At 35.4% G+C, this 15,330-nt stretch overlaps 1 protein-coding gene across 1 annotated transcript in view; it reads right to left on the bottom strand.

Moving 5' to 3' along the window:
• The window catches only part of xpo4 (exportin 4), a 98,732-nt gene that overhangs the window by 16,731 nt on the left and 66,671 nt on the right, over positions 1-15,330 (bottom strand). Inside the window, 6 exon segments of the mRNA XM_052026656.1 lie at positions 1,163-1,181; positions 1,184-1,331; positions 4,328-4,487; positions 5,419-5,596; positions 7,189-7,334; positions 12,959-13,101. Of these exon segments, the coding sequence (XP_051882616.1) occupies positions 1,163-1,181; positions 1,184-1,331; positions 4,328-4,487; positions 5,419-5,596; positions 7,189-7,334; positions 12,959-13,101 (794 nt within the window).

Here is a 15,330-nt window from a genome sequence, read left to right as displayed (position 1 = left end):
TGAATACAGTTATCATCTCATTAATTTAAAATTAAACCTTTTATAACAAAAATGCATTAAAAGTAATGAATTCTTTACAATGCAGAGTGAATGGCCTAATGTTTTTTTAAAAAACTAAGTTTACAAGTATGCACAACCCACAGATTTTTTTAAATCATAACTGAACGTTGAAGAGAATTGACAGATTTAAAATTACAATTCTCACATTACAATCACAGAAAATCTTTGGGTTGTGCATAATTTTGAACTTTCACTTTGTATCAATTTAGAATGATCCAGCCGGTATCTACATGTTGCCTGAAGACCAAATTAAGAGCAATCAATATTCAGCTAAAGTCGCGAATGGGCGCATAATGACTGCCAAAAATGCAAGCCATTTTCTCAAAAATGTAAATAGTACAGTGCGCTAGCAATCTGCTGAAGCTAGGCACTCAAATATTTCATCCCTTTACAGCCAACCTTTCCCTTAGCATGAAAGTTATTTCAATAAAGCAATTCATAGGGAACTAAAGTTTCAGAGAAGTGGTTAATCTAAGTCATTGAAAACCTTTTCACTGGAATGCAAATTGAAAAAAAAGACAAGACCTCTCTAGAGAAAAATTACAGCAATGGTTTTTAAATATGTTTTCCAAAAATTCAGTCAAAGAGGACTGAATATATAAATACAGAAGTCATGATTGTCATACATAAATTAATAGTAGGATCTCATTTAAAATAACTGTGCAGTTTTGGGCTTTTTGAAGTATAAATGGGATTCAACAGGGGGAAATAGAAGTCTAAAACAGATTTACCAAAATGAGATATTTGACTTATAAGTCACAATAAGCCAGGATTCTCTCAATTTGAGAACATGGACATGGATTTTATAGGTGCAAGACCATGAATATTTTGTCAGCGATGATCAATGCCAAATCAAAGAGGAATTAGAAAAATCCATCAATAACCAGCCCTCATGAAAGGTTTATGTTCAAAGCAGGGCAGAAATCAATCATCTCTAGTTCCAAAATGTTAGTGTTTTGTTTTGAAAACTGGTTCTAACAATGGTAACATAAATGTACAAGAGACAAAATGTGCTTGCTAAAATATTGTTTTTTAAAAAATCTGCTAACATCGAGAGTTGACTGGAGTTGCATTGCTCTGTTCTGCTACAGCATGTACTCACCGTTCTCTCCTCTCTACAGTGTTACAAGGAGTTGAACAGTGTCATTCGCCAGATCCTGTTCTGCAATCCACACTGAAAGATTACTTATAACTTTTTCTAAAAGGTACCCAACAATCCACTGAGCACCTTCAGTGTCTGCACCAAATGCTGTACTTAAAGGTAAACTTATCTGTAGGGAAAGAAGACATTTTAAAAACAAAACTAGCAATGATGCTCATTTAGCTCTTAGATCTAAAAGGGAATTTTTGCAAAAAGATTTGTGCACCACTATCATGGGAAGCTCAAATTAAATCTTTTGAATTTATTAGTTTCCTCAATAATTCAGATATTCAAATCATTGACCTTTTATACTGAATTTTCCATGGAATTTTGTTTGCCCTGCCTGCACTTCCATCATTCTAAGAAATTCTCATTATTTTAAAAGAATAAAACTTTCATTTTCAAAGCAGATTATCATAGACTTAGCATTCCAAAAGGTGCTTTAAGAAATCTGGAGCAAAGCCACTCTAGTTCTATGACAGAAAATTTAAAATAAAATGCTGATACGGGAAATCTGAAATAATAGAAAATGCTGGAAAGACTCAGCATGTCAAGTAGCATCCATGGAAAGGGATACAGGGCTAATGTTTCAGGTCAAATACTCTTCAGCAGTACTTAAAGGATTTTGTTTTTATTTAAGTTTTGTGACAGCCAATTTGTACATAGCAAGTAAATGAAAGAGATTACTTTAGTGGGGGGGGGGGGGGCAGAATTATCCAAGATACTAGGAACTCTACCTCATTATTCCTCTTTTGCACTATTTACTTATGTTTGTAACTTATAGCAATTTTTATGACTTGCACTATATTGCTGCTGCAAAACTACAAATTTCATGACATATACTGTATCAGTGATAATAAACCTGATTCTTCTGATTCTGAAAACCTCTTGCTTCTATTCATATAAATTTATGCCACAGAAGGAAGACTTGCCCCATCACATCCACACCATCCAAAAAAGTTATCCAAATAATTCCATTTGCAAGTATATTGTAAATGTGATGTGAGTGTAGTTTTTCCATGCCAGTTAGGCAGTGATTACCGAACTCCCAACCCCTACTTTAAATCTAAGCCCTTGGTTATCCACCTCTCTATTTTGGAGAATCTGATCCTCACTAGTAGTTCTACCACAGCCCCTCAATTTTATTAATTTTAATTAAATCTCCCCTTAACTTCTGCGTTCCAAGGAAAACAATCCCAAACTAGCTAATTCTTTCCCAACAGTCAAAATCACAAATATCTAAACGTCTTATCTAGTGTTCCCACTTATTGCCAGTTCATCACTTAACAAAATTCAAACTTCTCAAATTAATGTTTTATACAACTGTAAAACTTTCTCCTTGTTCATATATTCAAAGCCTTGTCCAATAGAAAAAGGCATTTTTATGAATTCTTAACCAACCATCTACCTTTTCTGTTAACTTCAGGATTCTGAGAATTTGAATTCTGAAGTCATTCTGGTCCTCTATACTTTTCGGAATTCTTGATGGCCTTCCACAATGCAGTACCCAACATTACTTCAAATAAATTCCTTTGCTAGTTTTCGCCCACTTGATTAGTCCATTAATATATTCCAGCTTTCTTTCTCACCTCAAGTTAATTTTTGTAATTTTTTATCCTTTTAATCCTCCGTGAATATTGCCTTTTTGCTACTATCTGATCACGAAGCAAGGATTAACATGTTATGCAAAAATCCAAGAACAGCTGCATCACCTTTTCAATAATGAACTGAAATCTCAGTTTGAGTAATATGCTTGACTCCAGGAGCTCGAAGTCAGCACTCACAACTGAGGAGAGCTGACACTTCGCTTTTACACACATTCCACTATTTTGTTTACCCTCATTTTCATTGTATCAGTGCTATATTCTTCGAAATGAATGAGGGGAAAGAAGTACTAGAAAAAAATCCCCTCAATACATTTTCCTTAGTAATTCCTTTTAAACCAAAATAAATATGGAGCAGAATAAAGATAAATTACACACATAGTGCAACAGCTAATAATACAGAAAACTGAAATTTTTGATCAAATGTAATACCTAATAATAGAAAACAAAATGTGTGTAGTTAGGGTCCAATAATTTTTTTTTAGCAATAACCCAAACATTTTAAAGAATAAACAGCAAGATCCAATAGTATTCATCATCTAGCCTCCATGTTACAAAAAAGTTATAAAGACATCGAGGAAGGTCCAAATAAATGCTTACAAGAATGATACCAGGACAGAGGGATTCTCAACTTATTACATCTTCTACCCCTCCCCCACCCAACCACCATCCCCCTCTCACCTGGACTCACTTATCACCTGCCTGCATGTGCTTCTCCCCCTCCCCCCACCTTATTCTGGCTTCTGCCCTCTTCCTTTCCAGTCCTGATGAAGGGTCTCAGCCCAAAATGTCGACTGTTTATTTCCCTCCATGGATGCTGCCTGACCTGCTGAGTTCCTCCGGTACTTTTTGTGTATTGTGCAGAGATTATAACTTTTGGGGAAGACTGAAGAGGCTGGGTTAAGTTTTCTAGAAGAGGTCTTTAATATGATAGTGTTTAATGCGATAGATGTGAATATTTTCCACATTGGGGAATCAAACATTTGAGGCTTTTAAATATAAGATTGCCATCAATAAATCAAATAGTGAATAAGTTTAATATACACAGTGCATATTGATCAATGTACCTTTCACTTCTGTAGAATTGAAATAATCTTTAACTTTAAACTTTATCTATAAACACACTGTACATACGTTTCTTAAACTACAAATAAAAACTAACTTTGAAGTAAATTAAGCAGTTGATCTAAATGTGATTTTCCTATCAAGTGGAATCAACACAGTTGGGGGTGATATTGATACTAAGCAAAATTAAAATTATGGAGCACCATGCACAAGAATCCACATTAAAGAAAGTTATTAATAATAGATGCAATGACCCTTCAGGTAGAAATCTCAACTAGACATGGAGAATTGGTACATAGTGAAGCTCCGATTAGGGAGCAAGCAAATGCATTTGAAAATATATAATGCCTTTGCATGCTCCCTAATTGAACCAAATCTAAAGAAAAATCTACAGAATTGATTATTAAGCAATATTTGTTATTCCATATATGCAAACACAAAAGACATGATTTCTGACCTGGTCATAAAGTTTTTCATCTGCTAAAAGGTAAGTCTTTGTCCATCGTTTCAGGAACCACATAATATCTTTTCCCATTTGTGGGCTGAGCAGTTCTGTCAAGTTTGCCCTTGTGGCTCGAGACTCAACTTCTGAAGCTCTAAGAACAGCAGCTAACAACCTGAGTAGAGGGAGTTTCAGTTCCATTTAATCATTCGTTCAAAAGGTGATACAAATTTACAGTTTTAATTTATTTACACTTTGCAGCACTTTTATTTTAAAAAATCCAAGTCCTCATTGACTCTAAAGATAGTAACATCCTGAGGGTATTATTCAACAAGTACATTATGTCCTTAACACCATGTCCAATTGTTATTCTCCAAATGTCAGCTGGCTCGAGCAATCCTTCACACTCCTTTACCAAAAATGGTGAACTACAATTGATATGTTCCCTCACCTGAGCCAATCACTGTGCCCTGCCATTTTCTGTTTAAGTTCAGCAGGCTTAACTGACTATTCAGATCAAATTTGAAATCATTGTGGTCTGCACCTCTTAGCAGCAGAATAAATGGGACATTTACCAGATGAATTACTATAGTGGGTATAATCTGTAGAAGAACTGCTGTACAGAAATTAAGCTTTAATTGTAAAGGGATGGAAAGCCATGAGATTTGCAGTTATTTGCCAGAGATTGTATTAGCCTTCAGGATCGAGCATGAATATAGACCAGAAGTTTTAACTTCAGTTAGGATGTACAGTAGCAATAGCTGATCAGCCATGCCCTCCAGTACATCTCTCCAGCACCATTAACCAGCACCCCAGTCCACTGATATTCATTTACATTAAATATCTTGAAACCCTAAAGTTTAAAGATATATCCAATTAACTTTAGACCACCTTTAAATAGATTTAAATCTTTAAAAAATGTAAACTATTTTTTAACAAGCATTTGACTGGACTTTCATTTTTAAATGCAGAAAACTGGCTGATCTATCCACATAATTATTACTGAATAGATACTTGTTTTTTTTTTATCATTTACAAGTAATTTTAGATTGATATCAAATAAAACCTATTATGCAACAATCCCACTCATTTCACAAAACATTTACCTAATCACAGAATCTGTTCTGTTGCATCCTGGGATTGAGGAGGCTTTCTCCCCTGGCGAACCCAGAATCTGAAGTGTTGTGTTAATGTCAACCTCTGTTGCATGCTTAATGGAATATTCCATTATCTCTGGAGGTATAAGAGGAGTCTCTCCCTGAGTATCATCAGCCAAGAGGTAGCCTAACAACAAAGTAGTAACAATAACAATTTAAAATTCTATGCTAATTAATTATTATTTTATTATATCAACAGGTCACAACATACAACAGGAACTAGTATTTATATAGTATTCAACGTAGCACTGTCTCACAATGCTTCACAGAAACACTATCAAGCAAAATATGACACTGAGTCACACGGGGCAAATGACGAAAAGCTTGGTCAACATAGTATGAAGGATGGAATTCCTTGAAAGAACCAGAAATGCTCAGGGATGCAAATATAGAAAACAGAACCTTAGGCAGCCAAAAGCATGCCATCAAAGGTGCAGTGAACAAGATTCCGGATTTGGAGAAGCACCAATATATCTTGATTATAGTGCACGCGTTGATTACAGAAATACAAAGGGAAGAGGCCATGGGTAAATTGAAAACAAGGTTAAGAATTTCAAAAACTGAGATGATGCGTAACCAGAAGACAGTTATCAGGCACAAAAAGAATTCATGAATGGGATTTGGCAAGATCAAAAATTTGGATGACTTCTAATTTATCAAGGGCAGAAAGAACACAGTTTTAAAATAGTGAAATCTAGAGGCAACAAAGGCACCAATGAGGGTTTCAGAAGCTGATGGCAGGGACAAAGTAGGGTGACATTAATTGTTGAAATAGGCAGACTCGGTGAAAGCATAGGTACATGAAATGAAGCTAATCTCTGGGGCAAACATAAACACAAGATGATAAAATCTGGTTTGGTTTCAAAAAGATGCCAGGGAGAGGGAAGCTAATGACTAGGGAACGAAGCTTTTGGAGGGTGTCAGAGACTATGGTTTTCGTCTTTCCGACATTCAGTTATAGGAAATTCTGCTCATTCAGACATGGTCTGACAATTTGGAGACAGAGAAGGATCAAAAGAGATGATGAGGTACGCTGCCAACACAAGCATGGAAGCCAACATTATCTTCAGATTATCTGCCAAGGAGCAGTATGCAGACAAAAAAAAATCATAGGTCAAGAATAGATCTTGAAGGACACAGGAGGTAACTACATAATGTGCACAGAACTAAATTGATTTCTTTTAAAGTATTTCACTAAGCGCCCAGAGAAAAGATTATGCAGCTAAGGAACAGTACAGAATTTTAAGCTGTTTTCTCCCCTGCCCTCCCCATTTCTATTTTCTCCATGATAAAGTTTTCTCCCCTCAGATATTCATGGAAACACTAAATCCACACACAGTTTTCATTTTTACAACTTCTATCTTCCACATACATTTTGTTTTGAGTTTGTCCCTTGAAAAGCTCATAGAAAGTAACCTCCTCACAGCACAGCTCTTTTTTAAAAAAATCTCTATTGGTCATTCTTCCTTAGCTAACATAGGCTTCCTGCACCAGCAAACATCCAAATTAACTTTTTGTCAATTGTGAGAACATAGTTGCATCATCACAGTTATTCAGAAAGAATCATTGCTAAGAATAGTGAATATGCCAGAATTTAAAATTTGGGTATATTTTCAAAGAATTTGCTAAGTTAACTTCTTTGTTGTATACATTCTTTACAAAAATGAAAACATAAATATCTATAAAAACATAATACAATAAATTTAGTAGTGAACATACCTGTGACTAATATTAGCCAATGAATATCCTCATACAAATCATCTAGTACTTTACTATCCAATGATGCTGGCCCTGGTGATGACAGAAACTGCTGCTGTTGCCTTTGTAACTGACCATGAAGTCTTGTAACTCTATCTTCTAACAAGCTGAACCAAACATTAAGAAAAAGTTATTTACTTAAGCAATACAAGTTTTGGCACTTAATCACTAAAATTGTGTACATTAAAAATCGGTGATTGATCGAAGTGGCTGCAACAACCTGCACAGACAGGCAAGATGTAGGATACCCAATTAATCACCTTAATTGCATTAACCTGGATGTCACTGCCACACTCTTAAGTAGATAATAAAGGGAGACTGATAGAAACACTGGAACAGAGTTCTAAGGGAAATGTGCATGAGCAAGCGACTTATAAGTAATAATCATACATTACAAATTGAATCAGAAATTAATTAAATTCCTTCATCACTATTAACAGCTTATCTAGATTTTACCTCAGTTTCATGAGTACACAGTAATTTATTGATTCTAATTACAATTTGTTCTGACATATATAGTGTACACACACACACACACACACACACACACATATATAAATAAAAATAAAACACACACAAAGTATAGCAATATATAAATCACCTCTGGATTAGTTATGTAGATTGGTGTTGCTCAACAGAAATTATCTAGCCACCATTTTAGCCTTGTGCCAGTTATAATAATGTTGTATACACAATACAAGAAAATAAGTGTATATTTAATATCTACTCCTATTTGTTCTAAACTTAAATACATGCCAAAATTCCAAACTTATGAGATACAGCATATTTCATTAGAACAATATTTTAACTTTATCAAAATAGTTTTTGAAATTGCTAACTTGTATAATGAAATGTAACTGGCCAACCTCCCCCACTCTCTATCAATCACGTTTGTGGTTAGGTTCATGAAGTTTAGCAGTCCATGACGATATTTGGTTGGTTGGAGTTGTCTGCAGTCAACCTATTACAAAAGCATTCCTATGTTCTTGATATTGTCTTACATTTTCACAGAGTATCCCAATTCCACCAAGTACTCTGAACCATTATTTCATATGCACATTTCAGAGTGAAAAGGGTAGATGGGCTAATACAAGATCTGTCGAATGGAATTTCATAAAATATTATTTATGATGTTTCATCATGGGAATTCATACTATAGATAGTTTTGCTGTTCTTCTTAATTTGATCAGAATCAAAGGTACAATTCAGCAGACTGGTACTTCAATCCAAAATGAGGAGTCAGCAGTGGAAAGGGTGAGCAGCTTCAAGTTCCTGGGCGTCAACATCTCAGAGGATCTATCTTGGGCCCAACACATTGATTCAATCATGAAGAAGGCACACCAGCGGCTCTACTTCCTTAGGAGTTTGAAGAGATTTGGTATGTCACCAAAGACTCTTGCAAATTTCTATAGATGTACAGTGCTGCCAGTCAGAATGTACATTCTGACTGGCAGCATCACCGCCTGGTATGGAGGCTCCAATGTGCAGCATCAAAAGAGACTGCAGAGGCTCCATCATGGGCACAACTCTCCCTGCCATCGACGACATCTTCAAGAGGCCGTGCCTCAAGAAGGTGGCATCCATCATTAAGGACCATCACCACCTGGGACATGCCCTCTTCACATTACTACCATCAGGAAGGAGGTACAGGAGCCTGAAGACCCACACTCAACGTTTCAGGAACAGCTTCTTCCCCTCTGCCATCAGATTTCTGAACGTTCCATGAACACTACCTCATTATTCCTCCTGCGCTATTTATTTTTGTAACTTATAGTCATTTTTATGTCTTATGTCTTGCACTGTACTACTGCTGCAAAACAACAAATTTAACGACATATGTCAGTAATAATAAACCTGAATCTGATTCAAATCAATGCAACTGTCCATATCCCTCAGCAGAGATCTGGTGTCACCTCTCCTGTAGACATATACATATTCCCTCATGAAAAGATGCAATAGCACCAATAATAAACCAGTCTTCTCCCTCAACAAAAATTTATATTACTAAACCATAATCACTGAATCCCAAACAAAACTGATAATCTAGAAAAAATATTGAAAAATCTGAACTATTCCCCAAATTCCCTAACTTCCTTTGTTCCAGAAACATGTCTCAGTATCTCAAATCTCTCTTCTCAACTACTTCCTCATTACTGGTATTATGTTGCACTAATTTAGCACCTTCCCTGTTTTCTGCAGAATGCATGACTGGAATAAGCCCATTAAGTATTGGGACTGATCTCTTCATGTTCTGCGTTAGGCTGATGCAGAGAAGAAAGTGTAGTTTTTTATTTCTCTAATGGGAGGGTTGGTATGGTTCCAGGCACTAGAGCTTTGCCAAGCGAACCAGAAAGAAAGTGTGATTGTCAACAAAGCAATAAGTAGCAACAGAATCTTCAGTGGAAAAAAGAGTAAATCAAAGAACTTCATTTGGGAAACTTTCAAGGAGACAGAATTTCTCTGTTGATTTTACCTCTGATGCTCATGTTAAAATTCCATTTAGCAAACTGCTGTAATCTATACAATCCTCCACATTCACTCTCTCTTCTGGATCAATGTTCAACATATTAATTGTTTTTTTGCTTTAAGTTGCTGTTCACATCAAAGACTTCTCTTCAGAAGTGGGAAAGAAAGAAAACAAGTTAGTTTTTAAATTGCTAAGATTATGGAGAGCATGGGGGGGGGGGGGGGGCGGGGTGGTTTGCTGGATAGAACAAAGACAATTTCTCTGACAGAATGAGACCAGGGGATAAGTTGCAGAGGTCATTTGGTCGATGTATTAATGGGAGCAGAGAAGTTTAAAAAAAGGAACAGAAGTTGAGATGAGGGCAACTAGAGAGCAAGACAAAGAATTGAGAAAAAGATATGAAATGCAGGGCTGGAGGACATGCCCAGTGTGTCAGGTTGTGCTAGTAGATAAAGAAAAACTGAGCCAATATCATACTGTAGATGGATGACTTAAAGCAGAAATGGCTAGTTCTGATACAATGAGCTGACTGAAGTTGTAGAATTCAGTGTTGAACTAGAGAGGCTGCAACATGCCCATATGAAAGACGAGTTGCTTTTTCTCAAATTTAATTTTGTAACTGTGTAGGAAGCTACAGACAGATGCATTAGAATGAAAGTAGTTTGGAGAATTAAAGCAGCAGATAACAGAGTTCTGTGTCACCCAGTGGACTAAATGGAGGTAGCCAAAGTGATCACCCAAGTACCAGAGACCACATTGTGAACACCAAATGCAGTACACTACTGAAGGAATGAAAGTAAATTGCTGCCTCCCCTTGAAAGGCTGGGTTCCTGGACAGTGGAAAGAGAAGTGAAAAGACAGGGGATGCATCTCCTCACCAAGTTAACACTAATTTTCTCTTTCTCAGTTCTAATGAAGGATCTTTGTTCTGAAACATTAATACTATTTTTTTCCCAATGATACTGACTTGCTGATTATTTCTAGATTATCTTCTGTTTTTAATTCAGATTTCCAACATCTGCAGTTTTTATTTATTTTCATTTAAATCCACATTCCAAACTGTTTTGAATGTCATTGAAAGATAGCCAATATTTTTTTCAAATATTAAGTACATTAATAAGATCACCTCTGATCTTCCCATTTATAGATGTCTAACAGTAACATTCTTGTTTTTACTTTGAGGCCATTTTTGTCCTGTGGAATGTTGCTCAGAAGTATACGTAAATCTCAACATGAGGGCATACCAGTTCTTTGCACAAACTTGCGCTTTATTGTCATACATCCCAATATCAGATTGTCCTTTTCATTACCTTTGCACTTTGGCTTAATGGTATCTTCCACTAAAAGTCTTTCAAAAAGGAATTAACTCATTGCTTGAGGGTATGGTATGCAAACCTGCATTCTCGTGACAATCCTATACATTGTTCCCATTTATTTTGTATTCTCAATATTTCATAGAATCACAACATTGTGATGGCACTCATGCCTAATCAGTGTATTTTGTGCAACTTAAGGCACCTAGTTTGATCTTTTCTCACCAAAACTTCTTTTACTCTCTGAGAGCCCTTTTAAAGCCCTTTTTTCAAAACAAAAGTAAGGAATGACTTAACACGCTTTATAGTTAAGAATTCCACCTTTTAAAACCACCTTTTAATCTCTATTTCCTCATCTATCTCCTTGGTTTAACTGCTCTGTATTTCTATTTATATTAAAATAGCTCCACATTACTCTGCTGGTCACTTTTATGTTGAAAATGTTCCACTAAATACGTCTTACATCTTTTGCCTTAACTGATCGACTATTCCCACCAATTTTACATAATAATTTACTACGTAGTACCACAGAGGCTTTGTGAGATCTCAAGCGGCAGCGTAGCGGTTAGCGTAACGCTATTACAGTGCCAGCGATTGGGGTTCAATTCCCACCGCTGTCTGTAAGGAGTTTGTACGTTCTCCCTGTGACTGCATAGGTTTCCTCCCACATTCCCAAGATGTATGGGTTAGTAGTTAACATGGGTGTAATTGGGCGGTGCAGACTCATTGGGCTGGAAAGATCTGTTACCGTACTATATAAATAAAGTTTTTAAAGTTTTTTTTTGAAGTTTATTAAATGTAGTGGATTTCTATGTCAGTTACACCCTCAAAGCCACATACTGTTAAGCAAGATCAACATTTGTAAACTCACTCTAGGTTTACAATGAGGCTTCAATATTCTCATTAAAAGAAATATTAAACAAATATTTTTGTTTAAAATTAAGTTGAAATATCAAACTCACTAGTCTATATCTCCCTCGGCTATCTTTGCATCCATTGTTTTAACAGCACTGCAGTAAGCTCTCCACTATTGTTTTGTACAATTCTTGTAATTACCTTAAAAAAATCATGATGTCATCTTTTAACATTTTATCATAATGTTCATCAGGGCCTATCACATACCCTGCCTATCAAATCCTTTACAGGTTTTTCTTGCTCTTCAAATTAGAATTCAATGAAAGGCGGTCATTAAACACACACAAAAGGGAGTAATTAAGGACATCCTTAAACCAAGATTCCATAGATTCACCCACTATCTACTTTCCCTGAATATAGAGAAAGTTTCCTTTTCTATTTTATATCTTTCTGCAGTCCTAATTCATTTAGGCACTCACTCCAAATCCTAGGCATTTTTACCTTTCATTACATTCATCCCCATATTTAAACACACTGGTTATATTCTGAAATTTAAAATCATGTTTCCTCTTACCTCCTGTATTGCTTATCAGTTCCTACTAGGGTTTCTGACTTCCTTCACTATATTGCATAATTATTGAGTATAGTTGTTTTGAAATCTAATTAAATCTACAAATATATTCCATTTCCACCTTTATGTTCTCCATCTAATAATGCATGCCAATCAACATTCTCAGTTCTTTCTTCAGCTCCAAAAAAGTTTATTATTTTTTGTCTTAAATCATTTTAAACATAACCTTACGGAATAAGAAGTTCCACCAACACTTGTGGCATTAGCCAGTAGAATAATCTCTAATAATTCATGCAAAAGTTATATTACGTAATACTTGTGGTGTTAAAATGAGAACTATCTTAAGAAAATAATTCAGATGAGTATACTTTTTACTTCAAGACTTTAATCACACATTTTAAACATTAAAAGATAAACAAGAGTAGGGTATTTGGCAGCGTTATACAATTGTTATATCAATTTAAATCTTCTGGATGGTGAATACTGTCAATTGTGTTAAAATCTGAGAGAAAATTAAGTACCCACCTGATAAGTAGAGGAATACAGTGGTCTGCTGCTATTCTTCCTAGCATGCCTATACCAGCTAACTGATCTGAAAACAACTCTCGATCATCTTCTTGTACTTCACTGATTTCTTCTTCTTCACGTGTTGCTACACCATTGGTAGTCTGTATAAAAATAGAAGCTATATTTGAAATTAAATATAAAGGTGTACAAGGTGCGAGTAGTTTATGTTAACATGTGCAATTAAAACATCAAGTGCAAACAAATTTTTTCATACAACTTCACCAGTCACTTTTGCCTCTTCGTCCTTATCATTTCCTGAATCAGACAACTCATAGGTAATCAATTACCAAATTTCCACAAATGTTATTCTAAAAAATTTAATAGCTTGCTCAGAGGAAGCACTGAAGAGATCTCTTCTCACATTTCCCCTATTTTCCTATTCAGTCCATCAGCATGCTGCCTGAATAATATTACGAAATGAGAATACAACCCCACATATATATTCGGTGATTTGCATGCCACAAGTAGTAACGTCTTTCAAAAACAATTTGTGATGCATACATTTATTTTTCTATTTATATCCAGAAGAAATAAATGAAAGGCACAGACAACGTGAATTAGAATTTTTATTCCATCTTATTTTAAAATCAAGACATTGCATTTGAGCCCAGTTTTTCCAAAAACTGTATGCAACAGAAACGTCTGTCAACCAGATGCAGTGTTTAGTATATAAAATATTAAAACTTCAAAAACATACAAGTTATTGCTATCTTAGCTCCAACTAATAGATCAGCAGTGTTCATTGTTTGAAGGTGTGTGTGTGTGTGTGTGTGTGTGTGTGTGTGTGTGTGTGTGTGTGTGTGTGTGTGTGTGTGTGTGTGTGTGTGTGTGTAAATTTCAGTTAAAATTAAGATTACAAAAGCAATCAAAAAAATACCGCAAAGACCTACTTGGAGAAAAAGCACTCTATATTGGCAGTACATTTAAGAAAGTCAAATATGCATTTTGCTTAAAGAGTGTGGCCTTCAAAATGCAAATGATGAGCAATAATTATTGATCAATCACATTTGTTTGTGGGTGTATGACAGATTATTCAAGTCGGAGACATGACTGGACAAACCTCACACTGTGTAGCCTTTGTGCACAAGTACAATAAAATCTGGCATCATGGGCACCTCAGATTAGTAACTCAAAAGCAACAATATAACTACTACATAAGCTGTCCGGGCTTTTCTTGTTTTTATTTCTTTTTTTAACTTGGAAAACCACAAGTAGTATTAAAAAACGACCTGTGTCACAGCAGTAGCAGAATTCCAGGAAAAAGTCTGCCTCTCAAAGGAAGAGATGTGGAACAGATTGAGGATTATATCTTGAAATAATTATCTATTTTCAACATGCTTTGGAATAAATGGAACTGGAGATAGTTTATATGTTATGTTCTATGGACAGTAGATTTTGAAGTCTCGTGACTATAATTACTTAAAATATTTTACTTTAAGATATGTCGGTGCAATTTGAACATGGATCAATTTTCTATACCCTCCATTAAATTAAAATAAACCGCACTTCTGTATTTAAACTGACGGTTCAGCAGAAAAAGCATTGATCATGTAAAATTAAAGACTGAAATTTTACAGCCAGAGGTCTGAACATTCAGGATCTCTTGAGAAGGGCACTTTGTACACACATACCTTTCATTACACTACAGCAGACTGTATAGCAAGTGTTAATGGTAGGATCACAAAATAACAACCTTCAGTTTCATATAAATGCTTCATGGATAATGGGGCTAGATACTGAAATCAGTTGGCAGAGACAGTTTAAATATAACATGAGCAGTGGACTTCATGATGAGAGCCAGGCACCTTTGAAAAGAGGTGAGGGGCAGTTTACACAACATAATGGGGAGTACTAAAACACTTACAACAGCTAGTGTTAAACTGAATAAAATGTGGAAGTAAACACTCAAGCAATGTTACATGAACAAAACATCACACTTTCAGCATGGAGAACCTGATAATCAATTTTAGTTATGTTGATAACTCCTTTGTGATTTAAATCACTGAGTTACTTAGATTTGTGCCCATTTTTATCCTTTGTATTTATAGGGAGAAATTACAAATGAACTAAAATCTATAAACTAAAAAGAATTCAAAGATCAAGAGGATGAACTGACTAAAATGCCAAGATCAGTTTCACAAATATGTCAGGAATCCATCCTAGTGAACACCCAAGTGCATAAAATAACATGTATCCTGCTGTGACCCGGACATTCTAGTACCTAGGAATTTGATTGATCAGAGTAGCCAGGGATTTAATACCATTCAAAGAATCCATTTTTTAAAAATTAAATATCCAACTGAAATCGTGTTGGCAACTGGTATGTCCAT

The sequence above is a fragment of the Pristis pectinata genome, chromosome 11 (assembly GCF_009764475.1).
Source record: "Pristis pectinata isolate sPriPec2 chromosome 11, sPriPec2.1.pri, whole genome shotgun sequence".
Classification (NCBI taxonomy): Eukaryota; Metazoa; Chordata; class Chondrichthyes; order Rhinopristiformes; family Pristidae; genus Pristis; species Pristis pectinata.
The sequence above is the reverse complement of the archived record's forward strand: the minus strand, read 5'-3'. Positions and strand labels throughout refer to the sequence as shown.